This window comes from Neolamprologus multifasciatus, chromosome 11 (assembly GCF_963576455.1).
Source record: "Neolamprologus multifasciatus chromosome 11, fNeoMul1.2, whole genome shotgun sequence".
NCBI classification, from domain to species: domain Eukaryota; kingdom Metazoa; phylum Chordata; class Actinopteri; order Cichliformes; family Cichlidae; genus Neolamprologus; species Neolamprologus multifasciatus.
The window spans coordinates 18,651,344-18,678,402 of record NC_140449.1 but is presented as its reverse complement, the minus strand read 5'-3'; the positions used below and the strand labels follow the sequence as shown (position 1 = coordinate 18,678,402).

At 40.2% G+C, this 27,059-nt stretch overlaps 3 protein-coding genes across 5 annotated transcripts; all 3 read right to left on the bottom strand.

Moving 5' to 3' along the window:
• Positions 1–583: 583 nt before the first annotated feature.
• Positions 584–4,471, bottom strand: stmn2a (stathmin 2a). Its single transcript, XM_085177725.1, has 5 exons — positions 4,323–4,471; positions 2,610–2,705; positions 2,270–2,442; positions 1,928–2,119; positions 584–1,836 (listed from the first exon to the last, which is right to left on the bottom strand). The coding sequence occupies exons 1-5, from the start codon at positions 4,339–4,341 to the stop codon at positions 1,777–1,779; spliced, it is 540 nt and encodes a 179-aa protein (XP_085033851.1). The 5' UTR covers positions 4,342–4,471; the 3' UTR covers positions 584–1,776.
• Positions 4,472–5,941: 1,470 nt separating this feature from the next.
• upp1 (uridine phosphorylase 1) lies at positions 5,942–26,639 on the bottom strand. Of its 3 annotated transcripts, none has more exons than XM_085177723.1 (8): positions 26,571–26,639; positions 18,015–18,057; positions 17,535–17,646; positions 17,268–17,426; positions 17,012–17,126; positions 7,189–7,398; positions 6,945–7,091; positions 5,942–6,862 (listed from the first exon to the last, which is right to left on the bottom strand). In XM_085177723.1, the coding sequence occupies exons 2-8, from the start codon at positions 18,050–18,052 to the stop codon at positions 6,711–6,713; spliced, it is 933 nt and encodes a 310-aa protein (XP_085033849.1). In that variant the 5' UTR covers positions 18,053–18,057; positions 26,571–26,639; the 3' UTR covers positions 5,942–6,710. The 3 variants fall into 3 exon arrangements, with proteins under 3 accessions (XP_085033849.1, XP_085033850.1, XP_085033848.1); XM_085177724.1 differs by lacking the exon at positions 26,571–26,639 and adding an exon at positions 18,966–19,174; XM_085177722.1 differs by lacking the exon at positions 26,571–26,639 and adding an exon at positions 18,876–19,173.
• On the bottom strand, positions 19,926–26,678 carry gra (granulito). The gene is made up of 7 exons (XM_085177726.1): positions 26,571–26,678; positions 23,513–23,595; positions 23,366–23,409; positions 22,333–22,390; positions 20,616–20,722; positions 20,464–20,522; positions 19,926–20,180 (listed from the first exon to the last, which is right to left on the bottom strand). The coding sequence occupies exons 2-7, from the start codon at positions 23,592–23,594 to the stop codon at positions 20,153–20,155; spliced, it is 378 nt and encodes a 125-aa protein (XP_085033852.1). The 5' UTR covers position 23,595; positions 26,571–26,678; the 3' UTR covers positions 19,926–20,152.
• Between the last annotated feature and the right edge of the window lie 381 nt (positions 26,679–27,059).

The following is a 27,059-nucleotide window of genomic DNA, read 5'->3' as shown; positions in this document are numbered from 1 at the left end:
AGCTCCTTAGACTACGATGACCTGGATGACTGAGAACCTTCCCAGACATACAGCTCTCCTTAGGATCATTGCCCTGTTGCACCAACCAATTTTGGCCAGCCTTTAGCGTTATTTGTCTCTAGAAAACTTTGACATACAGAGGAGAGCCTAGATGCTCAGGTCCTACAGATGTAAAACAAGCCCAAATCATTACACCGCTACTGTCGGGCTTCACAGTTGGTATAAAATGTTTGTGTTGATGTTCTGTGTTTTATTTTTGCCAAATATGGCGCTGTGCATTATGGTGAACCATCTCCACTTTGGCAGCTTCTCTCCACTTTAAATTTTTCAGAAACGACTTCATGACCATTCCCAAATCATAGCTGATGTTTTTCGTCCTTGGCATTGTGTTAACACATAACTGCTCCAGACCATCAAACTGTAAAAATAAAACCCTCTGCTTCTATAGAGGGGCTCATACTTGCTGATGATCAATTACATATCTGTACATTTTAACTACTCTAAACACTGCAATAATAAAAATGTTAAAACGCTATTAAAATCAGATTAGAATACAAATTGACAGGCAGATTCTCAGGATGTGTAGATAACTGGTTCTTTTATTTGGCAGTTTACAGAAAAGTTTCAGATGGTGCATGCCATGTTCACAGAACCCCAAACTTTTATTCAGCAAAGCTTTCACAGAGAAATAGATGAAGGGAGAAAAACAAGCAGCAGAAAATGCAGGCAGATATCAGTGGTACTGTATATTAAAAAGAGACTAGTTTAGTGTGCTGAATGTAAAGCATCCTGCATCCATTCTCTATCTAACCCCCTAAATGAGAGAAGGTGCTGATGATGCCTCAAGGTAATTTTTCATTCACACACACCCACACAGACATACATAATGTTCACACTATCAATATCAAGATGGGAGCAACAGCACATTCTACTGTCCAAGACACTATGCATGATACCAGTATGGTGTCATAACATTCACAACTTTATAAGATTCATTCCCAATACCGTGTTCTTAACAAAGCTATTCGCTTGGGTAACGATGGATTCATCGAAAAATGGCGCCGTTGGGGTAAAGTGGTAATCTGCAAGTGTATAAACAGTTGCTCCCATTGGGCATAGACATTCTTAATAACAATAAAGCACCTATCGAGCTCATTTCAGAGGAAGTGGACTTCTATGTATCTGTGGGGATTCGATTATTGTTAAGTTCCAAGTGTGCGTGTTGAGAATGAGTAGGTGCGCGTGAGGGAGATACAGATGAGATACGTTGATATCTTGAGGAGTCTGTAGTCTGGAAACACCAACCGTCATTCTTCACAAAAGACACAGCAAAAAACATCATTATCAGGACATCATCGGGAATCAATGCAAATGCCTGCCTACAGTCAACTCACACCACTGAGAGCTTCCACAAGAAAATGGTCGCAGAGTCAAACTTCAAGAACTGAACATTAATCAAAGACAAAGAAAATGTTTGATAGATAGATAGATAAAAGTACTGAAAAAATTAAAGCCAATAAAAACCATATTCTTTCAATTTCTCTTAAATCAACAAAACCATTCAATTCTCAAGATGAGTGTTATTCATGTTTGTATCCACTGATAATACTGATAATAGTGAGTACTGGTGGCATGGTGGGTTGTGATATAGTGGTGAGGTCCTTGAACCTCTCAGCCTCCAGGGTTGAGTGTCTGTTACGAAGACGGTGAAGGCTCTACCGAGGAAGGGGACAGGACTGGGTGGATGGATCGAGGAAGTCTGGACTCATGTGAGGCTCATGCTGTCAGCTCTTCCCTCAGCTCTTTGTTTCTGCGCACCACAGCCGCGTGTTTCTCCTGGAAACATCACAACAGCACGGTGAGAATGATTACTCATCAGGACGCTGCCCAGCCCCTTTCATATGCTTTTAGTTCTGATAAAGCTCACCTTCTCTTGTAGGCGCTCCATCATGGCCGCCAGGTGGGCTTCACGGTTCTCCTTGATCTGCTCCATCTTCATCTGGAGCTTCTCCTCAGCCATCTTGCTGAAATTACTGTTCTCTTCCATAGCCTTTAGCAACACGTCCCTCTCATGTTCTCGCTTTTCTGCCAAAGCCCTCAGCACTTGGGCCTCTTGGTACTGAATATACAGAAGTATTCAAATTGAATCATTTGCGCCTCCATCTTGTAACATGAATTATTCATTTCCCATAGTTAAATGTCTCAAAGATTTCTTTTGTTTTACAGTTTAAACACCTAAAGCTTGTTGACATCGATGCAATATACTCACCTTCCTCCGTTCTTCAGCTGCCTCGAGTTTTTTCTCAATGTCGTCCAAGGAGATATCCTTCTTTGGGGGTGAGGGAAGGTTGTGGGCTACATCTGACACTGGAGACTGAGGCTTAAGAATCACCTCAAAAGCCTGACCCGAGGCCCGCTTGTTTATAGGTTTCACCTCCATGTCTGTAAATGACACAATTACAATGCTAATGGTAGCAAAGTCAAGACATATTACTGTATCAGTACAATGATACGTATTTTTTTGTCTAAAATCTGCATTAGAGAAATCATCAACATGGAGTTGGCTTGTTAAAATTTAAAGAAAATCCATGATTCAGCTGATTTTGTACCTTCAAAGTCACACACAAGCTTGTTGCGTGGCTCTGGGTAGAAGCAGGAGCAGATGAGGGAGAGGACAGAGAGCTCCTTCATCTTCTCTTTGTATGCTGCAAGAACATAAAACCATAAAACAAACACAGCATTATCCATTTGTCACAACCAACATTGTCACACATGGATACATATAGTTGAGATTTTCAGTTTAATTACTTGTTAAGAAAGGGGAGATTCTCAACAAGCCTGTTAGCGTCACATGACTGCCTAATGAGCTGTTAAAAGTCTGAAATGTATCTAAGTGCAGCACTACTTAATAATTAATTGGATGAATGTATTCTGTGAGCATTATCAAACTAAGAGCATAACAAGCATTACTTTTACTGAAGTTCACATGTGAGCTAAAATCAGGAAATGAAACAGCTTTGTCCAATAATGCGCCTCGGTCACTGTGGTGTCATAGTCATAAAAAACACCAGATTAATGACCTGAACGTTCTTCTTTTTAATTAACTTTCACCAGATCTTTGGACTATTTTTAATCTTCACCGCCAGTTCTTCGTGCTCTTTCTATTTTTGACAAAGTGCCCACCTGGCTCTTCAGGACTACAGATTGTCAGTGCTGCTAAGCCTTCTGCTGCAAAGGCCAGCTTGTGAAGCAGCCCCTTGCTGCAGGGCTGGCCTGCCTCCCACCCTGCCCTACACCTGTCTGGTTAACTACAAATCTATGCTACTACATGCAGAATAGTGAGTTGGCACATTATATTTTATGTAAAAAAAAAAAAAAACCCTGAAAGAATGGGTGGCTTATATTAAGAATTTTGTAAAATAGGTAGCCAAAAACAAACAAACCCATGCTAAATGTCTGGCCTACAACAATAACTGCCCATCAGAAGAGATGACTAGAGTAAAATCTAGTTCTTAATATCAGTGTGCTAATTCTACCTACATTTTATTTTGTGACATATATCAATAATGTATTTTTGGAAAATAAACTGCAGCACCTCTGCCACAGCTGGTGCAATCCTTTGCAAGGAATAGATAAGGAAAGCTAAAGACATGAATAAAGGGTGCAATCTTATAACCGACAACAATCATCTTAAGGAGACGTTTAAGTGACAAAAAAAAAAAGTAAAACGATCACCTGCACCTTTAATTATAGCCACAGGAATGTAAAAGTCAAACAGATGAAGCCTCCAAATGATTTGTTGTCGGCTAAATGATCGGCAACCCAGCATCTTGGGTGGGGTCCGTCTGCATTATGCTGCATGTTGGGGCCGCTGTAGCGTGAACCGCAGGTGGAGCATTGTAAGGTTAATAAACCCCTCTCGGGCAGCCCATATTGTATAATTACACACTGTTACCTAACACAATTGTTATATAAAATGAATATGTTTACATAGGTAGGATAATATAGGAGATTTTTCAGTAACCTAACGACAGAGGATGCTCGGCGTGAGCCCACATTCTTATCATCAATAGAGTCCTGCGTGGAGACAATAGTCTGCAGAAATGTGATTTAATGCAATTTAGTGTTGAAAACGGCAAAGAAAGCTTTTATTTTATTTTACTTATTTATATATATATTTTTATGGTGGAGCTGTTACAGAAGCACGACCACCAGCCGGTAGCATACACTGGGCCGACACAGACCTTCCGCAAAAATCATGCACCTGTACCGTCCATCCATCCCGCTTTAATCCATCTGAACCCATCCAGACTAATGCTTACCGGTTGCTGTTTTAGCCATGGCTGATGTATTTCTCCGCAGAGGATGCTGTAGATCTGTTCTGGTGAGCGGTGATTCTGCTTAAGGCACTGAGTCAGCGAAGAGACGGAGGAAGGATCGGATAGCAGACGGGAGGTGGGCACGCACGGGAGCGCGCAAACAGACCCTCCTCTCACGCGCCGCGCGTCTTACACCACCCAGTGCAGGCTAGAAGCTCAAACTACTGAGACACCACAGAATAAAGCCGTTATCTGTCCTCAAGCCTGAATAATAATGTGTTTGAGAACGATCCAAATAAACAGTGCAAAAAATATAGGCCAGAAAAAAAATACACCAACATGGTCACTTTTTTTGTGTAAAGAAGTGAATATCCCGGTGTGCAGATGATTCACCACACTGACAACAACCGATATTTCCTCAACCTGCAACTGTGTCATGATAGTCCAGTATGAAGAAGTTACAGGAATTATAAATGACTAAAATTTAGATTGAAAAAAACAAAACCAAAGTCTACGTAATTATAACACCTGCATTCACATACTGATTCGTGTCAAAGCTGTGGCGGTGAAAACGATCTGTTAACATAGAGAGGTAAGAATGAAGACTTCTTCACCGAGCTGCTGCAGGCTGTCATGCCTGCTGGTCAAAAATATCAGCAATGACACTCGCCATTAGTCAGAGTGTTCAATTTTATCTCAACCTTTAATGCGTCATCTATCACCAGCATTAAACAAAAGAGGGAATGAGTGTGCTAAAGTTATTCCTCTGACCAAAGCAGTCCAAAGTAACTTCAATCTCAGCAGATCTTTCTAGAAAATGAATCCAGTGACACCAGCTGAAATTTTAAAAACCAAGTGTTTTCCCCATATAGCTGATTTTAACAGACAAACTAGGTTAGACCAAGACAACCTAGTTTGTCATGATTTTTACTCGAATTTGCTGATTGATTGAAACATCTTTCAATAACTGTTCCTTCATTAAATCCAAGCCTAAGGTACGACCTCAAAGTAGGTATTCTTTCCATTTTTGTCATTAATTGTAACAAAAAATAATTAACAATCAATGGACTCTGAAAGCCGATATTGACAACACAACAAAGCCATACTTCCTCCGGCCAGCTGTTTGTGTGTGGCTCAACACAAACCATTCTGCCAACAAAGAAACAAACAGATATAGTTATACAACACTGCCTTTACATGCCTAGCTTCAAATACCTTTCTCATTTCTTATACTCGGGCGGGGGCTCAGTTGTTACATGTGTCACATTTTAACCTAGCTACCACATGACTTAAGCTTGCTGATGAAAAACCTTGAGCTTTTTAACAAGTGTCCAATTTTTAAGCGACTAATACTGTGTGAACTTTTTATTACAAAAAAAGCAGCAACAAGAAAAATTACTCTGACCCCTAAAAATTACAAAATACTTCCTCCCCTCAAATTTTTCTGTCTTTTCCACAAATTGACCACCACAAAAGTGTCCTTTAATGTGGCGTTAACAGTTAATGTGACAACAACACCAGTCTACCCTAAATCTTTTAGGGAGATTTGTTGTTATTATAATAATAATTATTATTATTATTATTTATAATTTACTGTTCAATCAGTACACACCAGAACACCATTTATTAATATCTTTGGCTTGTTTATTGGTCAGGATGCTGATCTTGACTTCACCAGGCTTTTCAAGAGCTGCAAATACTGACAGATCATATAACAAACTTCACATTTCATTTGTGCCGCAGTGCTTCTTACATAAAGAATTCTTTTCTTAATATGTTGTGAAATTTCAGACTGCACAAACCTTTACTAGCTTGCTTTATTTATGACACGAAGCAGAAATCTTTCTCAAGCGGAGTGTTGTGTTGTTGCAGCTTTTATATTGTGAAAGAAATGCTGAGCACATATACAAAGGTCGAAGAAACTGAATACAATCTGGATGACAATAAAAATGTAAAAAAAAAAAATCTCCACATACACAGTTAAGTTTTCAACAACAAATCTAAACCTATATAATATTTTAAAAATTAATTTTTTATAATAGGTGTAAAAAGGCCATTTTGTTATGGCACCACTGTAAGTTTAGACTTACAGGTTCAAGTTTTACGGATCTGAAACTTTGCATGTCAAGTAGAACACAGACGACCTTAACTAATACACATATTTAATGAACTTAACTCACTTTAAATACAGGGGTGCTACATCAATTCAAGTGTACTTAAGAGAAATACAAAATAAAACAACAGTGTAGTGGTGCATGTTTTTATAGCAGTGTATCAACTAAATCAGTGTCAAAGGATAAATAGAAGGCATCATTTAAGTTTTTTGGAGATATTTAAAGGTATGGCTTCTAGATAGAAGATAATAAGAATTTACTGTATGCTTGCATTTATTTAGCTATCTTTCGCTTTGGCATTCAGCTGCTTTTTAATGTAGTAGCCGACCAGTATCTGAGGACGCTGCTGGTAACTGTGAAGAACTTCGTGAGAGCTGCCCAGCTGATCTCCCTTCAGCCGATCCAGGAGCGTGACGCAAACCACAGCCGCTTTTCACAAACAGAGATAAAAGTTTTCAGACACTCAAAATGCTGTCAGAAGTAAAACGATGCTGATATTGAAATTTCTTACCTCGTAGACCACTCAGTTTACACATAGCAGCAAACACTGATGACTCCATCTCTATATTACAAACTCCCGCTTCCTGAGCTTTGTTGAGGTAGTCTTGCTTGTCCTCCTCAGTGTAGGAGCAGAAAGCGCCATCCAAACGGGCTTGCCCTACACATGTGATCAAACAGAGAAAACAGGAAGTGAAAGACTGTAGATGTTGGCAAACAGTGTACTCGCTAACACATTGATGCATCAGAACTCAAACCTTCATAGAAATCCAGCGTGCACATGGTGTTGCCTACAACTGTCTTAAACTGGTTTATCTCCTTGCTGCACTGCAGCAGTTCCTCAGCCAGGCTTTGGTCCAGATCAGTATTGCGCACCACGGTCTTCCCAAGGATCACCTGCTCAAACCTGGGCTGAAAGGTGGGATCCACAGATTGCTTGGTGACAACAACAGTGCCAGGCTCAAGTCCTGAAAGCCAAATACAGCAGGTTAGATGAAAATGTTTTTTAAAGTGAAATTACAAATCTAAATCTTTTAGGGCAAATTACTTTATAGCACTTTCTAGAGCATATATCTTTACTATGAAAATCAGTGGTTGTAAAATTTATTCACAGCTTCTAGAATTGAATCACCATTGTGTGCATCATGTGCTGGAATTGTTACATGTATAGACTTCAAAATCAAAGATGCAACACAGGGCAACAGCTAAATGTTCATGCCATTGCTTGTGTAAGGCCAAGGCTGTGCACATTTCAAAGGCAGGCTTCAAAGATCAGCTGATCTCTCTTTCAAAAATCTGAAAAAATTAGTTAAAACCAAGCATTTGCAATTAATTGTGAAAATGTTTTCATGAAGCGATTTGATTAAGGAACCTTAGTCTGTTTCTTGGGATAAAAATAGGAAAATATGCCCTTTTTCAAAACAAAGACTCTGTTGTCATCTCTTGCGTCATCACACGATCCATCTACTGGAAAGTGCGTGCGGCACAATTACAAGGAAATTATTAAATGGTAAATGGTTAATGGCCTGTATTTGTATAGCGCTTTACTAGTCCCTAAGGACCCCAAAGCGCTTTACACAACCAGTCATCCACCCATTCACACACTGGTGATGGCAAGCTATATTGTAGCCACAGCCACCCTGGGGCGCACTGACAGAGGCGAGGCTGCCGGACACTGGCGCCACCGGGCCCTCTGACCACCACCAGTAGGCAATGGGTGAAACTAGGCAAACTCCCAACTCTTGAGCCACGATTAAATAACAAAAGAATTTCTAGCTTGCTAATGCTGCACATATATTGTTATATATTTACAATGACAAAAAAATATGTAACCCCTCAATACTGATCTTCGTTTAAGAGTAACTTTGACCTAAAATTTCACAGTTTTCCAGTCTAGTGCTCAGCATTTATCACTCTTACGTTGTCACTCGTTTTTGCTTACACCATCTCTGCTTTCCCGCTAGTTGTAATACCCGATCCTTTGAGCTTTGTTAAAATGTAACTAATAACACAGAAACCTTTGTCTCGTTTTGTCTAAACTGAAAACAAACATTAACCTAGAGACCATTTTGTTGACAGGATCATACTTTCGCTTTCAGCTATTCACCGGTTACATTTTGTAACTGCATCTTGCACAGCTGCGCACAAGAAATAAATCAGTCCCAAAACTGACAAATATTTATCAAATTAAACAAAAAACCTCATTTTGGTTGTATATTTTACTACAATGATTTGAAAAATGGGTCTGAGGAGACGGCAGAGGTAAGCGGAAGTGACAGTCAAGGTAAGCGACTAATGTTGTAACTGACGTCAGACGCCGGAGATTTTGGCGGAAAATTAAAGCAAATGGTAGTTTAGATTTGAACAAATTTCTTTAAGCTTCAGTATTACCAAATACACTTTTCAATTGTCTCATAACTAACAATATTTGCCTAAATTATCTCCAACACCCTGGAGAACAACGGGGAGAGTTTAGACGCTCTCCAAGATTATATTGATCAGTGCTTTCAGGATCTCGTGATGAAGAAGGCCCAGAGTGCAGCTTCCCCGGCCAAATCTGAGACGCCGTCGTCGAAAAGACAACGCCCGGCAGATTCCCCCGGCACAACATCGCCAGCTGGCAAAGATATTGCCGACATACTGGAGTCAATCGACAAGCGATTGTCCAGTTTCGACGCAAGGCTGTCCCTGGTGGAGATTCTTCACCGGGAATTTAAATGCTTGCGAGAATCCCTGGAGTTCAGCCAGCAGCAAGTGGAAACGCTCGCTGCTGAAAATGCCACGCTAAGGGAGTCGGTGAAATCTCTCACAGAAAATGTTACCCAGCTCAATAGAGAAAATAAAAAAATAAAAGAAACGGTTATTGATCTACAAGCTCGTAGCATGCGTGATAATCTAGTATTTTCTGGTATTCCAGAAGCCGCTGGAGAGGACGCGGAGACCACGGTAAAAAGCTTCATCAAAACCCACCTGAAGCTGCCGGAGGACACGGTGAAGAACATCGTCTTCGATAGGGTGCATCGCCTCGGCCCCATTCGGGCTACGGCCGGGAGACCACGTCCTATCGTGGCCAAATTCGGCCACTTCAAACAAAAGCAACATGTGAAAAGCCGCGGCAGGGAATTAAAAGGAACGGACTTCAGCGTGAACGATCAGTTCCCCAAAGAGATCCTGGAACGACGCAGGGTCCTTTTCCCAATCCGACGCGGCTTCATCCAGAAGGGCTCCCGCGCTGTCATCGCTGTGGACCGGCTGTACGTGGACGGACAGCTCCACCGCGACCCCAACATCACTCCGTGGCTGTATTAACTTCAGACCAGATAAGAATCCGCTACACCCTTTCCCTATCCACTCACACTAACTTGGATTAACATTTGTTTAACTTACCGGTATCAAATCGCATCTTAAGTGTGATTTCATAGCAGTATTAACACCGTCACTCTCCGTCAGTGATTTAATTGGAATGTTTACGTTTTCTTTTCTCTCTTCTCGTTTTTTTTTTTTTTTTTTTTTTTTTTTTTTTTTTTTTTTTTTTTTTCCCTCTTTTCCCCCTCTTGTTTTTATGCTGCTCACCCTCGTCCTTGGTTTCTTTCTTTATTTCTTTCACTGCTTCGATCACCTGCTTCCACACTCATCCACAAACAACATCATTTATTTCGACACTTACTCACTGCACGATCACGCACAGTCATGCGCTCAACGGCAGCACATTTACATCAGTCAGACAGCGCACACAGACCTATGGGATACACACACTTAAGCCAAGCATACTCATATTAGTAAATATGCAAACACATAGTCAGACTCGGGGAGCATCTCGCCACACATTTTTTCTCTCTCTCCCTCTCCTTATTTATGAACAAGTGAGGTATTCTCTCCACCTGTCTAAGCGACACACACAGAGTACACCCCTAGTTATGCACAGACATCTATGGGTGCACTAAGATTCGTTACATGGAATGTAAATGGAGCTGGCTCCAGAGAAAAGAGGTTAAAAATATTTAACCAACTCAAAAAACTACAGGCAGATGTTGTCCTTTTACAAGAGACCCACAGACCTCTTAGAGGTTCGAATGAACTTAAAACACCTGAGTTTCCTAATGTGTTCTCAGCCTGTTATAATTCTAGACAAAGGGGAGTAGCAATTTTAATTCATAAAAAAATTAATTTCACAGTACTCGATACAGTTATAGATCCAGAGGGCAGATTCTTAATCATTAAACTATCTATACTTGATAAAAAGCTATGTATTGTAAGTGTATATGGTCCAAATGTTGATGATCCCTCATTCTTTCACGGTTTTTTCAGTGCACTCTCTGAACACTTAGATGGCACACTTGTGCTTGGAGGCGACCTCAACCTTGGACTGAATGAAGAAATGGATAGGCTCAATACAGCAGGAACTCAGCGTAATTGGCAGTCCACAAATATAATCAAACAGTATATGAGCGACTTTGGTCTTTGCGATGCATGGCGCTCCCTTCACCCCACCAGTAAGGAATATACTTTTTTTTCACATGTTTATCACTCCTACTCTCGTCTAGATTATTTTTTGGTCAGCAGCTCACTGCTGAGTGACGTTTCAGACACTGAGATTCACCCTATAGTTGTCAGCGATCATGCTCCTGTATCTTTAACACTAATGCACAAGAATAATACTATGCCAAGTAAAAACTGGAGATTTAATACATCACTGCTTAAAGATGAAGACTTTATTAAATATTTTAAAAAAGAGTGGACTTCATATTTAGACTTTAATGACACTCCCAGAACATCAGCTTCTGTTTTATGGGAAGCAGGGAAAGCTGTGATGAGAGGTAAAATAATTTCTTTCTCATCACATAAAAAGAAAAAAGAAAACAAAAATATTCAGGAATTAGAAAAAAACATCAAATCACTAGAAGAAGCTTACACGTCCCACCAAGATCAGGAAACATTGAACAAAATACGCAAAACAAAACTAGAATTAAATGAGATAATTGATAGAAAAACAAAATTCTTAGTACAAAGACTACGCTTACAAAATTATGAACATAGTAATAAATCCGGTAAATTTCTAGCAAACCAGTTAAAAATAAATAAAGAAAAAACAACTATATGTGCTGTTCAAGATTCATCTGGGAACACAATATATGAACCGAAACAAATAAACAACATTTTCAGGGATTTCTATAAAACGTTGTATTCACCACAAATAAACCCATCTAAAAAGGAAATTGATCAATTTTTAGACAACATAACTCTCCCAAAATTATTAGACTCTCAAGCAATGGCACTGGATTCGCCACTGACATCAGGTGAACTCCAGGAAGCCCTGATAAATATGTCCAATAATAAGGCTCCAGGTCCAGACGGCTTTCCTGCAGAATTCTACAAAGAATTCTGGACGATTCTAGCACCAGTTTTTTACAGAACGTTGTTAGAAATCAAAGAAAAGGGCAGACTTCCATCAAATATGAATTCTGCAAACATTAATCTCCTGCTAAAACCAGGCAAAGACCCTGTATATCCCTCAAGCTATCGTCCAATATCCCTTATTAATGTAGACCTCAAAATAATCTGCAAAGCTCTCTCGAAGAGACTAGAGAAAATAACCCCCCTCTTAATTCATCCTGACCAAACTGGTTTCATAAAAGGTAGGCACTCATCAACAAATACACGTAGATTACTTAATTTGATAGACTACTCATACAGTAAAAACCTTGAAACTACAATATTTTCCTTAGATGCAGAAAAAGCGTTTGACAGAGTTAACTGGAAATTTCTATTTGCAACTTTACACAAATTTGGTTTTGGATCTTCTTTCATCAACTGGTTAAAAATATTATATAATTCCCCAACAGCTTGTGTCAGAACAAATGACCAGACATCCTCCAGCTTATGTCTCCTGAGGGGCACCAGGCAGGGATGCCCACTCTCCCCTTCACTGTTTGCAATTTTTATCGAACCACTAGCAGCAGCAATTAGACAGAATTCAGCAATTAAGGGCATAAAATGCAAGAACGTAGAACATAAAATCAGCCTTTATGCTGATGATGTGTTACTCTTTCTCCAAAATTCACAAACCAATATCTCTGGGGTGATTGAATTGATAAACTCTTTTGCAAGAATATCAGATTACTCAATTAACTGGTCAAAATCTACAGTCCTTCCTATTAATTGCTGCTTCCATAATTCCTCTTCTACTCCACTGCAATCGGGAAATATAAAATATTTAGGTATTAATGTTTCTCCCAAGCTTGCAGATCTAACTAAATTAAACCATACCCCACTTTTAAAGAAAGTAGAAGGTGATCTGGCTAGATGGAAATGTCTACCCATATCACTCATGGGAAGGGTTGCTGCTATAAAAATGATGGTATTACCAAAAATAAATTATTTATTCTCAATGATCCCAACTAAACCGCCGCAAGATTGGTTCAGATCTCTAGATTCATATATGTCCAAATTCCTTTGGAAAAATAAGCCCCCACGTATAAGCTTAAAAACACTACAAAAAACCAAGGATAAAGGAGGATTAGAACTACCGAACTTTCAGCACTACTTCTTAGCCAACAGGCTTCAGTTTATCTCAGGATGGCTAAAACATACCCTCTTAGATGAACCTTGGCTAGATGTAGAACAAGCACTTTGCAATAATCTAGAGATTTCAGATCTACCATTTATCAGCTCAAACATCCAACGACATGAATGCTTCAAAAGCATCAACATCAGCTCTTCTCTGACAGCATGGTGGGAGTTTCTAAAATTGACGGAGTCTTCATTAATCCCATGCAAACGTACACCTATCTGGAACAACCCTGACATATTACAAAACAATAATATGATAAACTTTTCAGATTGGAATGGTAAAGGAATCAAATATGTAGAACATATACTAGAAGGAACAGAATTTATTTCATTTGACAGACTAGTTACACAATATGGGATCAACAAGAAAAGATTTTTAGAATATCAACAAATTAAATCCATAATAAAAAAGAAATTTAAACTGGGTCAAGTTGAACTACAAACACCACCAAGTGTGGTTCAATTTTTTACTCTTAAAACCCCCAAATTACTATCCAAAATGTACAGAATGCTTTCTAAAACAGATGAATCAATATCACTTCCTATTGCAAAATGGGAAGCGGATTTATCAGTTAACTTAGACCAAAACTTCTGGTCTCAGATTTGCTTAAAAACCTTTCATCTAATCAGAAATCCCAGTCTTCAATTAATTCAATACAAAATACTACATAGAGTGCACTATACAGGTCATCGGATGTTCAAGATGGGCTTTGCATCTACCAACAACTGCTCACACTGCCAAACCAATTCACCGGACAATTATATCCACGCTCTTTGGTTCTGTCCACCAGTTCAGAAGTTTTGGCGCGAGATATGTGAAGACTTATCAAAGTGTCTGAAATGTAACATTCCAACTTCCCCCTTAGTGTGTTTGTTGGGCAGCTTAGATAATGTCACTTCAGAAAAGAATATAGCCCATATGGTTTTCACTGCCCTATGCATAGCCAAGAAAACAGTCCTCATGAACTGGAAAAATAAAAACAATCTTAATTCTAACCAATATAGAAATTATCTATTAGATTACATTAGTCTTGATACAGCCTCTGCCACCACATCAGATCAATTGCTCTGGACTCCTTTGATCACCTCCATCACCTAGTGGGGGTGGGGGGTCATATTTTGGTCTCGCCTTCACTGTTGTGATTGGTGTGGGGATAGGGTCGGGCTTAGGGCGTCAGGCGGTTCCCCGGGAGCATCTTCCTTGGGGGGCTCAACCCGGGGTAGCGGTCATGGCCAATTAGGGGCTCTGTTGGCTCTTAGGTGACGGCTTCCTCGTGGCTACGTGCAGCGGGGCTAGGGGAGGGTCTGTGCTGACGGACGGGGGTTACTGACCTGGTAGCCTGGCTGCCCCTGGGTGGGTCCGGGACGGGCGTGAGGTTCTGGGGGCGCTCCGGCTCTGGCCTGGGGCCCTGGCCGGGCCTCGGGGGCCTGGGTCCTGGTTGGTGTGTTGCCGGGGTTGTGGGCCGGTGGGTATATGGGGGCCCGCCACTGGCGCAGGGTGCCGCCGGTGCGCCGAGCCACCTGGGGGGCTCTTCAACTGGTGGGGGGGGGGTTGTCACATCTTGCGGGAGCTTTCCTCTCTCAGGAACTCTCTCTGCAAGAGGGGGAGATACAGGAGAGGTGGAGGAAGATCTCAGCCTGGGCGTCTATTGTCTTATGTAGTCTGGAAGATGAGTGGATGATGGGGTGGGTGTAGTTTTCTCTGTTGTGGGGTTGGGTGGACTGCCCCGGGCTCTGTGGGGCCGGGCGGCGCCGCTGCACTGGTCCCCGGTTCGGATGGGCCTGGGCCCCCCTTCCCTGGCGGGTCGCGGAGTATGGGGGTGCCTACTGGGGTCAGCGGGGGAGCTGGCCCCAGGGAGGGGTCACTTGCCCCTCCCTTCCTTCCCTCCCCATCTCCAGCTGCCTCCCTCTTCCCGCTCCACCACAACCACCCACACATGCAGGGCCTTGGAGTAGGGGTGTGTCACCAGGGTGCAGAGGAGGTAAACCCCCCCCCCCCCCCCCCCCCTCTGTCCCCTTCTGGCTGCCTCTGCCTCAATTTTATCCCGCAACTTAGACATTCACATTACTCACACTCTCATTACACATAAATATAGGATCTTGGGGGTGGGCACGCTACACGGAATCCCAATTACCATCAGGGTGTACACCTCACCCCCGGCGTCGTTGCCCACCTCTCAATTTTAAATACACGTAGACATTGAGGGCTAGCAGGAGGGACTATGCGCTTACCTGCTGCTCTCTGGCAGGTAGCTCCATGCCCTCCTGGGTTTTAAATACACCTTAGAACACACATACATCAACACTACAATGAGCGGGTGGAGGGAGGTTAGGAGTCTTCTCTCACCCTCGTTCTCTGCTTCCTGCTGGAGCAGGGGGGCTAGGAGGAGGAGTTGGCCGTCCGACTGGGATCCGGAATGTGGGGCCTCCCTGCTGCTGCGGAGTCGGGGCGGTCTGCTTCTCCCCACCGCAGGGAAAAGGGTAACACAACCTGGGTCTGGGTGCAGTTCCCCCCTCCAGGGGCAAGGGTACCTAGACCCGGTTCGTAGAGTACGCTTGGGGAGTGTGATTGTGTGTACAGCGTCTCTTTATGTCTGTCTCCACGTTGGTTGAGTGTGGAGTAAGTGCATATGAGAGCATGAGGGTGGGAATGGATGTTTGTATCTGTGTGTGCCTGTATGTCTGTGTCTATATGTCAGGTTGGGTATCAGATGCCACCTCTCTGAGGACAGCTCAGGCCCTCCAAGGTTTGGAGGCCTATCTCCCCCCACCACTTCCCCTGCCGGGGGCGGACTCCCTCAGACATCGGTGCGTTGGTGGTTCTTTGTGTCCGGGGGTGGGCGTCCGGGTACACACCGGCTCACTCCTTGGCGGCTGCTTATCGGGGCCTGGAGCCTGGGGCTCGCTTGGGCCACCTCGGAGGTGGGGTGCCCCCGGCCTCTCGGCCTGGGGCTCGGTCACTCAGGCACAGCTGGCTGCCGGCGGAGCTCACGGGCACGTCACTGCAGCCCCCCCTGGCTTCTGCTCCGTGGCTGCTGGGTGACCCCTCATCTGGGACTCTCCTCAGCTCTTTCTGGGACAGTGGCGCGGCTGCCCCTCTGTTGGTCTTCCTTGGTCTCTTGTGTTCTGGGGGCCTCTGGATGTCTGGAGTTTTGATCTCCTCCATACCTGCTTCATGCCCTGGAGGACGGGGCAGTGGCCCCCCACACCCTCTAGCAGATCATTACATGAGGGAACCTTTTAAGAAAACAAGCGCGTCCATGCTCACAGGTGTACACACGGGTGATCACACACACAAACTACACCCTTTTTGGCTCCTACCTCAATGCACACTGTGCTGTCGATCTTACGTGCTGCACAATAATGTTTAATATTTAGTAGTTACTGTCATATTCCCATATATCATTGTGATGTGGTTTATTGTATTACTCTCGTTTTCTTCTGCTTGTTTTCTTTTTTCTTTCTCAACAGGTGATCCAGGTGATCGATATATGTATTTATTTTTTTATTTATTTATTTTTTTTCTTCTGCTTATTCTGTTGGTTTTTGTTTTTTTGCCCTTCTCCCCCGTCCCTCTTCTCAACTGTCTTTCTTTCCCTCTTTCTTTCTCCCTTTTCTTTCCCCCAGTCAAATCTGTCCCGTATTCAGCAAGTGAAAATAAAATAAAGAATAAAAGGTGAATCAAATGGACCATTACGGCAAAGCTGGGATGGTCAATTTGGTAAAGAAAAACCGTTGGGCATCTTTCTTCGCCTTTAGACAATAATTCTGATGGCAAAAGAGCCAAACGGGACAGGCAGAAAAAAAAAGAAAAAAAAAGAAAAAAAAAAAAAAAAAAAAAAAAAAAAAAGAAAAATGGGTCTGGTATGACATGTAATTAGTCCCATGGTAACTAAGATCCTATCACAAGCTGGTCTTTAGGCTTAATCTACAAATTAATCCCAAACAGCACCCAATTCCAAAGGGTCACTTCACCTTTCCTCACCAAGAAAAGGGCCCAAATGCACGTACCTACTCCACCTGATGTCCCAATGCGTATAATTGTAACATCTGTGCACTTTGCATGATAGAGGAGCTTTATTAGCTCATGCAACATTATGGCAATAGATGGGATGCCCATTCCGTGCTGCAAAAACAAGCAGAGATATACACAATTTTTAAATGACGTTCATGATATTATTATGCATTTAGGTAGATTAACAAATACAAGTTAAGAAAACGATGATGTGGAAAACAAAATAACATTGGGGATATTGTTCTTACATACACTGACAGAGAGGACAGGGCCAACTTTGTACATGGCGTAACGATCCGTCCCAGCACAGATATTTGGATACTCAGATTTGGGGTCTTCCATACCGAGCTCAGCTGCGATGTACTCAGTGAATGCTTTCATTCTCCAGGGACTCCCACCCACACAAACAAACTACAGTAAAGCACACACATAAAGATAGACATGAGAACTGCACAGACAAAAACAGGCTCAAGGCTTTAAAATAAAAATTTTAAAAAAGATGACTATGGGATACATTACTTTGACATCACCAAACATATCTTGTAGGCTATGAGTTTCAGTTCCTAGACTGAAGTGGTAGAGGATGTCTTCTTTCAGTGCATCCAGGTGTGGGTTGTGCACATAAACAGGGCTTTAAGAGGGGAGAAGGATAGACATGAAAAGGTCAGTTAAAACACTGAATCACACAGATCAATGAAGAGCAATATTGCTCTTCATTGATCTGTGTGATTGTTACGTAAATATGGTGGGTAGCTAACGGGGTAGTATTACAAATATCTCATTGGTTCTGTAAAGACGGTGTTATTTAACAATAACAAAACCGTCACAACTTTCAGGGGGGAAAAGAAAGAAAAGAAAATACAATGGCCATATATCCTGTCACACCCCAGCTTCCTCATTCCAAGACGACATTGCAGTTGACGTGTGGGAAGCGGTTTTGTCGAGTAGTACCTGCGTTTTTAAACAAATATGAACATTAAGTTGACCGGAACTTCTCACCTGCTGCACGGAGCGCTTCCTTCGGCCTTGGAGTCCATTTTTCCTGCGAACAGCCGAATCCGAACAAAATTACTCAGTGAGCAGAATGAAAGAAACGCATAACCACACCTGGTTGCTGAGAAAGCCCGTTACTTAAAATTACACCAACATCTAACTCAGTTCTCAAATCTGGACAATTAAGGTTTTTGGTTTTGTTTTTACATTTAAAACAGTCACCATAGGAACATACTGTCAACATGCAGATTCAGCACTATCGCGCACCGGGTGTTGTGCCAAAAAGTGATTGTCTGCCAAAAACTGATTTCCAATGTTTCTGTGTATTTTTTATGTGTAATATCTTTACGTATGTTCATAAATAGACTTCGGTGAACAGGGATTACAAAGGGGTTACATATAGAAATAAAAAAAAAAAATCTGTTTTTCAAGTATCTTTACAACTCTGTGTTAATATACTTACATTATAGCCAATCCGGTCCTTTATCCCCACTTAAAATATTTTTACAGAACTATTGCAATATTTGTTGGCATTTCTGCTGTCCTCTTGGCTTACTCTTACAAAAGACATTTTTAATGTTAATGAGATTTTTTTAACTGCATAAATAAAGGTTATATAAAAGTCACTGCCAAAAACTGATTGCGGCTTCTACCTTGTTACACGAATGTTGTTTGTGGCTCAAGATGACTTTATGTCATCCATAAGGGATGCATTTGACATATGTTTAACATATTATAGGCCAACAAGTTACTTATAGCAGTTTAAATACGAGCAATCAGTTTTTGGCAAATACCGGAAATCACTTTTTGGCAGACAATCACTTTTTGGCACAACACCGGCTACAGGAAATACGGTAATGACCTTACCTGAAAAATCAGCCAACGGGACTCACGAAACCAAGAAACAAAACAAAAAATAAAAAGCAGATACAGATGTTTTGGTCTTTGAGAGGTTACTTTTCTGCTGCTGTCTTCCTCCGTTTAATTTCAGTATGAAAATCTGACGTAACGCCGAGAGCCGGCCCACAAAGCCTTGACGTCGATGAGTCACAGGGGTACTAAATTAGTCTCGTCACCCACTCACTTGTTGGCTACCGGCTTCCGGTCACGTACAGAGGTCGACGAAGTGCAGCAGATGTTACAGCGGCGCTATTAAAGAATCTGTTAAATCTAGGCTTACAAGAAAGAAAACTTATAAGAAATCTTCCCTTAGAGATTTCAGGCTCTTTTTAATTATTAAATTATAAAAACTCTACTTTCGGCAGATATATTCTATGTTTCCATGTATGTTTGTACATGTTTAAATAAATAGCTGAACCTATTTAAAGGATTTCCGCAGATGTTGGGAAAAGCAGTACTTTTCCGAGAGTTTATTTTGTGCGAGTCAGTTTGGTCAAAATGACGAAGGTTGTACAAGAAAATGATTCATTAAGTACAGGAATCACGGTGGTTTTATCCTCGAATAGTGTAAAAAATACTTACATTTTATAAAATGTGCTCAACAAAGTCTTTCATGTGTGATTTTCACTTCCTGTAGATTTAAGAATGCATGGTTTCATGTTGACCGTTAATCTTTTTCTTTTTTTAATAGCAAATGTGTTGTCAAATAACCACATTATGAATGTAGCACACATAACAAACAGATAAAATAAAAATACCATTGGTGTTCCTGTTAATATCTGCTTGACTGATGCAAGAGTCACTCCTGTTTATGCCAATTTCTTAAGCTGTTTAATGCTCGGACATGCTCACCAGCTGTACAATACACAGTTGTGTCATTTGTGATGGAAACTGCTGCTGAAGCAGGTTGATAATAGCAGAGGTATAGGACAGAAAATCAAAAGCAATTTGTAGACAAATGCAAATCTTAACTCCAGAGAACTTCTAATTATGTGTAAACATAATTGACGCCATCACTTCAGTTCAGGACTTTTATTAAAGCATCTGAAAAGTAGCCATTCAGTTTTTTTTCTGTTTCAAAAAGGTGTTCACACAGTATAAATACACTACAGCACTCTCAGGGGGTTATCAAAAACCGAAATTCTTGTCAACCTCCTGCAAAATAATAAATAGGAAATAAAAAGTTAAATTAAACTGAAAGGAAGAACAGCAAACACAAACACTGCACAAGCAAGACTAATTTCTCAAGGTGAGTGAAGCCCTTCAGCCGCCCTAAAAACAAACAAAGGTGACATATTTTTATTATGGTGTTTATGTTAGTGACCTAATTTTAACAATATACCGTAAAAACTACCTTTTTTTCTAGGTTTTAACTTTAACTTAATTCATACATATACACATTAACTGGTGTTATAAATGTCCAATGTTCAAATTAGTCTTGAAGAACAATGGGTATTTCATTCAAATCATAATCTATACTCTCTACTGTTTTTCTACTGTATGAAAAAGGCATTAAAGTCAAACTGTGGTAACCAATTTACAGTATTAAACTCACATTTTATCTTTCTTGCCATTCATCCTCATTTCATAAAGCCTTAGTTGCTCAGGATCTCTCTGTGAAGATAGGATAAAAGCATTTTTAAATCCAGACACTACTGATATTATTTGGACCACTTAGCAAGTAAACAACAATAATTTTACACTTACTGCCTCACTTAACACTATTGGGTGCTCTGGCAAGAATTCTGGCTTCTTCCTGGCCTCCGGACAACTGGCCAGACCAATTAAGAAGTCCCTTGTGTAAGATATCCTGTCTGAAGATAAACATGGTATAAGAGTTCAAGTTAGGGATATCCAAAAGAATCTGGTTGCTTCTTTACCTCAAAGGTAATAAAGCTGACAAAAATGTTTGTGATGCACTGGGATTCACCAACACTTCTGCATTGGCTAACATCGAACACAACCTCACTAAAAAGACAAATTCCTTCTAAGAAGCTTATTCAGTTCTGTGATAATTCTCTGATTACTGGATGTTAAGGCCCTCTTGTGGTCATTCCTCACAATATCAGCTTTTTCAGGAAAAATTTGTGATGTCTTTGGTCCAAAATTCCTCCTTGTCACTGTTTATGAATTCAGGGTTTGATGACAGGTGTAACAGTGAAGCTGTAAAGTATAGAGGTAATGAGGGTAAATGAGTTTAAATACATGGGGTTAACCCTTCAAAGGGATGAACAGAGCATAAGCGAGGTGAAGAAGAGCATGCAGGCAAGGGGGAGTGGAGGAGACCAGGGTTTGAGTGATTTGTGACAGAAGTATCGCTACAAGAGTGAAAGGGAAGATTTGTAAGACGTTAGCGAGACCTGCTGTGATGAATGGTTTGGAGACAGTGGCTCTGACAAAAAGAGACAAGGTTGAGCTGGAAGCGGTAGAGTTAAGATGCTCAGATTTTCAGTCAGAGTGACCAGAGGCCTGACTGTGAAGCAGGATATCGGATTATCCAGGTAACTTCAGAGTTAACCTTGGATTTCCCGTACTACAAAGGTGGTTTACTTCTTACTGGGGCACATCGCCATGATAACTTATGCTGCAAACCTAACCTGCTCTGGAGCATGTTATGTTCCAGCTTAGAGACCAATCAGTATGAAATTACTGCCTAATGACCAAACAGTTCTTCACAAAACACTAATTCCAGGAAGATTCTTCAGACACCTGAGGGGAGAGTACGAGGGTCTGAAGTCTTTGGGTTTCCCTGATGACAAAATCTGATTCCTTGATTTTTTTTTTCTGCTGGCAACAAAAAACTTTAAAATAGTTTCATTGTTCTATAAGCATTAATATATGATCATAAAACAGGACCATATATTGTTGACTTCCCATCAAATTTGTTCATAGACTGAGTCTATGATTTTGTTTTTTATTTAATCTTTATGCTTGAACCCTTAAAAACCAGAAAAGCTGCAGGTGGAAGAATAAAAACTAGAGCGGCCAGGAGCAGGTTATGTTTGGTTCAGAGGTTTGGTATAAAATTGTGAAGAACATTTTTTCAGAGTCTTGCATTTACAGCATTGTGACAGATTTTCTTCTGGCAAAATACATTTTATATGTGCAAGTTATTAAACCGTAACCTTACAAAAAACACTGAACGAAGTGAAAACTGTGTCTCACTCTCATGTAAACGTATGTGTCTTAATCTGTGATTCAGAAAATGTATGAAATGTACTATCTATGTGTATACTTGCTTTTAATCTCCTGCTAAGCCTCCTTGGCATTTCTGGAATTGCAGCTACTAGAATGCACACCAAAAACACTCGTTTACCACACTGACAAGCTGAAGTGCTTTCCACGCCTTGTTTATTAGCCTATGGGACAGTAAAATATATTATTTTGGAAAAAAATAATATAAGAAGAAGAAGAAAAGACTCACCTTTTTTCTGTTTATGAAGGTTGATGATCTTGTAGAACTGCTCTACACCAATATTTGTCTATCAAATACAAAATTTCAGCTTAAATATATATTTTTTTAAAAAGCATGATATCATGAGTCTAAAATACTGAAGCGCCGAATATTTAAATGATTAGTTATTTGAAAGGAAATCATTAGGTTAGTGTTATGTGTCATCTTTGTGTAGTGCCACCGTTCTCAAATGTTGAGGTGTGTCACAGGTTTACTCTGGTGGCATAAGGTGCTCACACAGTGGAAAAACAGCGTCTCTACAAAACCCATATTTGCAGTGACAAGCTAGAGCCTGATGGACAAACTATGGAAAGTCAAAGCTTAGAACATGTTCACTTTCCCATCCTTTTTTGTTGTTTGATTATGAATTACCTTCAAACAGGTGGATGCTTTTTAGTACTTTTTTCAGTACTGTTATACATGTATCTCCATATCATATATACACTGTCAGCTTCACCTTTTTGTAACAATGCCGTTTAAACTCCTTTTTTATTAGTAGGCTTCATTTACCAAAACTATATTTTACCTTCTGTGAAAAAAGTGTAATATGTTTAGTCTATCCCAGCTTTCATAGTGCACAGCTGTAATAGAGAGGGAGACAGACATACTCACATTCATACCTACAGTCAACTTAGAATCACCTATTACCCTAACGTCTTGATGCATGCTCAATCATCCAGGTAAGTAAATCCCAAAAGGTGGATTCTGTTCATCTGGACGTAGCGTTGCATCACTCATCCAATTGAATTCTTCAGTCTCGAGACTGAAGAATTCAATTGGATGAGTGACAAAACATTTTTCCCATTGAAAACGTAACGTCCAGATGAACAGTTATTAACCTAACCTTTGCATGTCTTTGGACTGTGGGAAGAAGCCATGCAGACACATGGAGAAGATTTAAACTCCACACAGAACTAACCTTCTTCCTATGAGTCACGAGTGCTAACCACTGCATCACCATGCAACCATCTTCATAATTAGGTTTTTTTTTTTTTTTACTTGCCTCTTGATCCATCAGCACATGTGCAGCAGGATTTATTGGTGGATCTAAACAAAGTATTAAAATCCCCATATGAACATTCATTACACGGGAACACATTACATTTCAAACTGGCACATTTGATCCTGTTTACTTGCACTGATGACTTACCAATGTCGGCAGGAATGCAGCGGCGCAGGGGTCTCGCTGGCTCCAGGTGCTTTTGAAGGATTCTTCTCCTTGATACCTCCATTCTGGCGTCAGTAAGGTTCAAACATGCTTTAAGCCTACCAATTTCTACAAGCCTACTAAGCAGTGCTGCATTAACGGAAGGCGACATTAGTCACTAATATATTACTTTTCAGTGTTTTAAAAAGAGGGGTTTGGAGTCCAAACCAAGGCTGCATATCAGGAATACTTACAACTTTTCACTATAGTGTGTAACGATTTATGACCCTAGAAATTATTGATATTATTTTATTTCCATTGGTAATGACTTAATTATTTTTTACAGCTATAATATTCAAATACTTCACTAAATAATTTGAGTTAATTGGTATGAAAAGTTGTAAATGTCATGCATCTACATAACAAGATGATTGCTTAGATTTTGTGAAACTAGCAAAACAAACAAAAACAAAAACAAAAAACATTTGTGATACAAAACCAAACTGCAATCACAGTCCCTGTTTCAGTTCAATTTATATACAGTCATGTGAGAAAATTAGGACACCCTATGAAAGCCTGTATATTTTAAAATACATTTGGCCATATGGATATTTAATACCAATTTTAATGATACTGAGGAATCCAAATAATATCACTAAACAATTAAAAAAATAAGAAAAGCCTTTATTTATGTGAAATGTAATTTAAAAAGAATGTAATTTCTGGTGAAGAATAAATTAGGACACCCACACATATTATCCCACCTAAAATGGTTAAAATCACATGTGTGTATCACATTAGGTGCACATGATCAGTACATCGTTAACCAGCATTTTAAAAGAGCCTTGCCTTATCTATACCTCAGATTTAGTTTGGTGTACTCCTGACTGCTGAAGTGAACACCATGGTGAGAACTGAAGAGCTGTGTGATGCTCTCAGAAAGAAGATTGTGGCTGCTTACGAGTCTGGTAAGGGATTTAAAAAGATCTCAAAAGAATTTGAGCCATTCCACCGACTGGAAAATTGAGGACATTGAAAACAACTGCCACCATGCCCAGGTCTGGCCGTCCAAGCAAATTAACCCCCAGAGCAGAGTGCAAGATTCTCAAAGAAGTCATCAAAAATCCTAAAATGTCATCACGGGAACTACAGCAGGCTCTGGCTACTGTCGAAGTGAAAGTACATGACTCTACTATCTCTACACAAGTTTGGCTTTCATGGGAGGTGTGCAAGGAGGAAGCCTTTGCTTACTAAGAGTGGACAAAGACCATGACTTCAGGAATAATGTTCTTTGGACAGATTAGTCTTAAATTGAATTATTTGGACACCAGAACAGTAGACATGTTTGGTGTAAACCAAATACAGCCTTCCAAGAAAAGAACCTCATACCAACTGTGAAGCATGGAGGTGGCAGCATCCTAGTTTGGGGATGCTTTGCTGCAGCAGGACCTGGCCAGCTCACCATCACAGAATCCATCATGAATTCTGCTGTGTATCAGAGGGTGCTTGAAGAACATGTGAGACCATCTGTTAAAAAATTAAAGCTGAAGCGGAACTGGACACTGCAACATGACAATGACCCAAAGCATACCAGCAAATCCACCAAGGACTGGCTAAAAACTAAGAAGTGGAGAGTCCTGGAATGGCAAAGTAAAAGCCCTGATCCTAACCCCATTAAGATGCTGTGGGGTGACTTGAAACGGGCTGTACATGCCAGAAAACCCTCAAACATCTCACAGCTGAAAGAATTCTGCACTGAGGAGTGGAGCAAACCTTCTTCTGATCATGTCAGAGACTGTTAAAAAGTTACAAAAGGCATCCCGCTGAAGTTATATGAGTCAAAGGAGGCAACACTAGTTATCAGGGGGTAGGGTGTCCTAACTTTTTCCTCCATTAAAACAAACATTTTTGTTTATCTTTTTTTGATGTTTAACAAAATGTTCATTTATGTTGTTTAATTGCAATTATGTCACTTTCTTTTCCAGTAATACATAAAATCATGATTGGAAATTGATATGTGAACAGTTCATAATAAAGAGCTGATTAGTTAATGGGGTGTCCCAATTTTCTCACATGACAGTACACAGTGCCAAATCACAGCAACAGTCACCCCAAGGCACTTTATATTGTACAGCAAAAAGTATTATGCTAACTCATCTGGTGTTAACTCATCCAGGTGTGAAAGTGTGTTTTGTAAGAAGTCACAGACAAGGCTGGCTAAATAACAACAACAACAATAATAATAGTAATTTTGTTTAAACAATTTTTCATTTCTTTTTTGTTTAAAGAAAACAATGATTAAATGCGGTGTGATATCTGTTATAAAAAGGAAGAATTACTGATAACGATAAACACAAATAGAGAAATATCAAAGAAAAAGAAAGTATTCACATTTTATTCGCTACAATAGTCTGGTCAGGATTAGATTGTTAAATATCAAACTCCTAAGGTTTAGCATACAGAGAAACAGAATAGAAAAATAATTAAATAAGAACCTTACATAAATAATATATTCTCCGGCTTAATATACTTAAATAAAAATCGGTTTAATGTTAGTTGTTTATTTACTTGTTACTTAACATGTTTCTTTTAGCTTAACTTTGCTACACTGGATGTAAGCTAACTTGCCAAACTTTATGAGGCTGTCAACAATAGTTGTTAAAAACCTTTTCTAAAAATCTAAATCTCAATTTAACTGCATTAACAAAACAACTTCTGAAAACAGGTGTAACGATCCCGCTGTCCACTATAACGCGCTCATGGCACCCCCAAAAAATCAAATGAATCTGTGTAAAGCCTGCGCATCAAGGCAACGGCGAGCAGCTAACGTTAACATTAGCGGTTGATGTGAACGTTCACAGTTCGCTGGTATTTAATGGTCAGCATTGTGTGTACAGATAGGCTAAATGACGTTAAAACAACAAAACGAGAAAGAAAAATAAGACAACTACTAGAAAAACGATGCAAAAGTTTGAACTCCTATAAACATCTATTAAATCTAACTAGCAACGCTATGCTCATCGCGCGAATTTATAGATATCGAGGTTTAAAATTTATTCACCTCTAGTTCTACGAAATTCCCTCAGCGTGGATTTCAGCCTGTTCGCCTCACCAGTGTCAAGAGGAAGAAAAAACACAAATAACACACGACTTCCGAATTTTAATTTTCAAAATAAAACTCGTGCAGTCACCATCATCGATACACGTTCTACTGTTGTGAAAAGGGAGTAGTGTTGTTTCTACATTTAATCTAATTGGCAATTTTATCAATATTTTTCTATACAAGTAGGTATTGACTCTATCTTTACAGCATTAAAAGGAGTGGTTTTTTTTTTTCTTTTTATAACTGTACGATCTTCTGTGACAGCCGTATTTGATGTGAAGCCACACCTCGCCATTGCTTAGGCGGCTACCAGGACCCGGTACACCTCGTTGCAACATTGGATTAGTGCTTAGTGGTTGATCAACTACCGTTTATCAGTTAACTTCATGTCTTGAGAAATTTTGTATACAAAGCTATTTTAGATTGTTATACACAACAGAAAATTAG

Coding starts and splice junctions, on each gene's coding strand:
- stmn2a (XM_085177725.1), bottom strand. Junction 2,120..2,269: donor CAGCTGAAGAACGGAGGAAG/GTGAGTATATTG, acceptor CTGTATATTCAG/TACCAAGAGGCCCAAGTGCT. Junction 1,837..1,927: donor TGGAGCGCCTACAAGAGAAG/GTGAGCTTTATC, acceptor TGATGTTTCCAG/GAGAAACACGCGGCTGTGGT.
- upp1 (XM_085177723.1), bottom strand. CDS start 18,052: ATGGACTCCAAGGCCGAAGGAAGCGCTCCGTGCAGCAG. Junction 17,127..17,267: donor GCCCTGTCCTCTCTGTCAGT/GTATGTAAGAAC, acceptor TTGTTTTTGCAG/CACGGAATGGGCATCCCATC. Junction 7,399..17,011: donor TGGGACATCAGGTGGAGTAG/GTACGTGCATTT, acceptor TTTGGCTTTCAG/GACTTGAGCCTGGCACTGTT.
- gra (XM_085177726.1), bottom strand. CDS start 23,594: ATGGAGGTATCAAGGAGAAGAATCCTTCAAAAGCACCTGGAGCCAGCG. Junction 20,523..20,615: donor CAATAGTGTTAAGTGAGGCA/GTAAGTGTAAAA, acceptor CTATCTTCACAG/AGAGATCCTGAGCAACTAAG. Junction 20,181..20,463: donor AATGGCAAGAAAGATAAAAT/GTGAGTTTAATA, acceptor GTTTGTTTTTAG/GGCGGCTGAAGGGCTTCACT.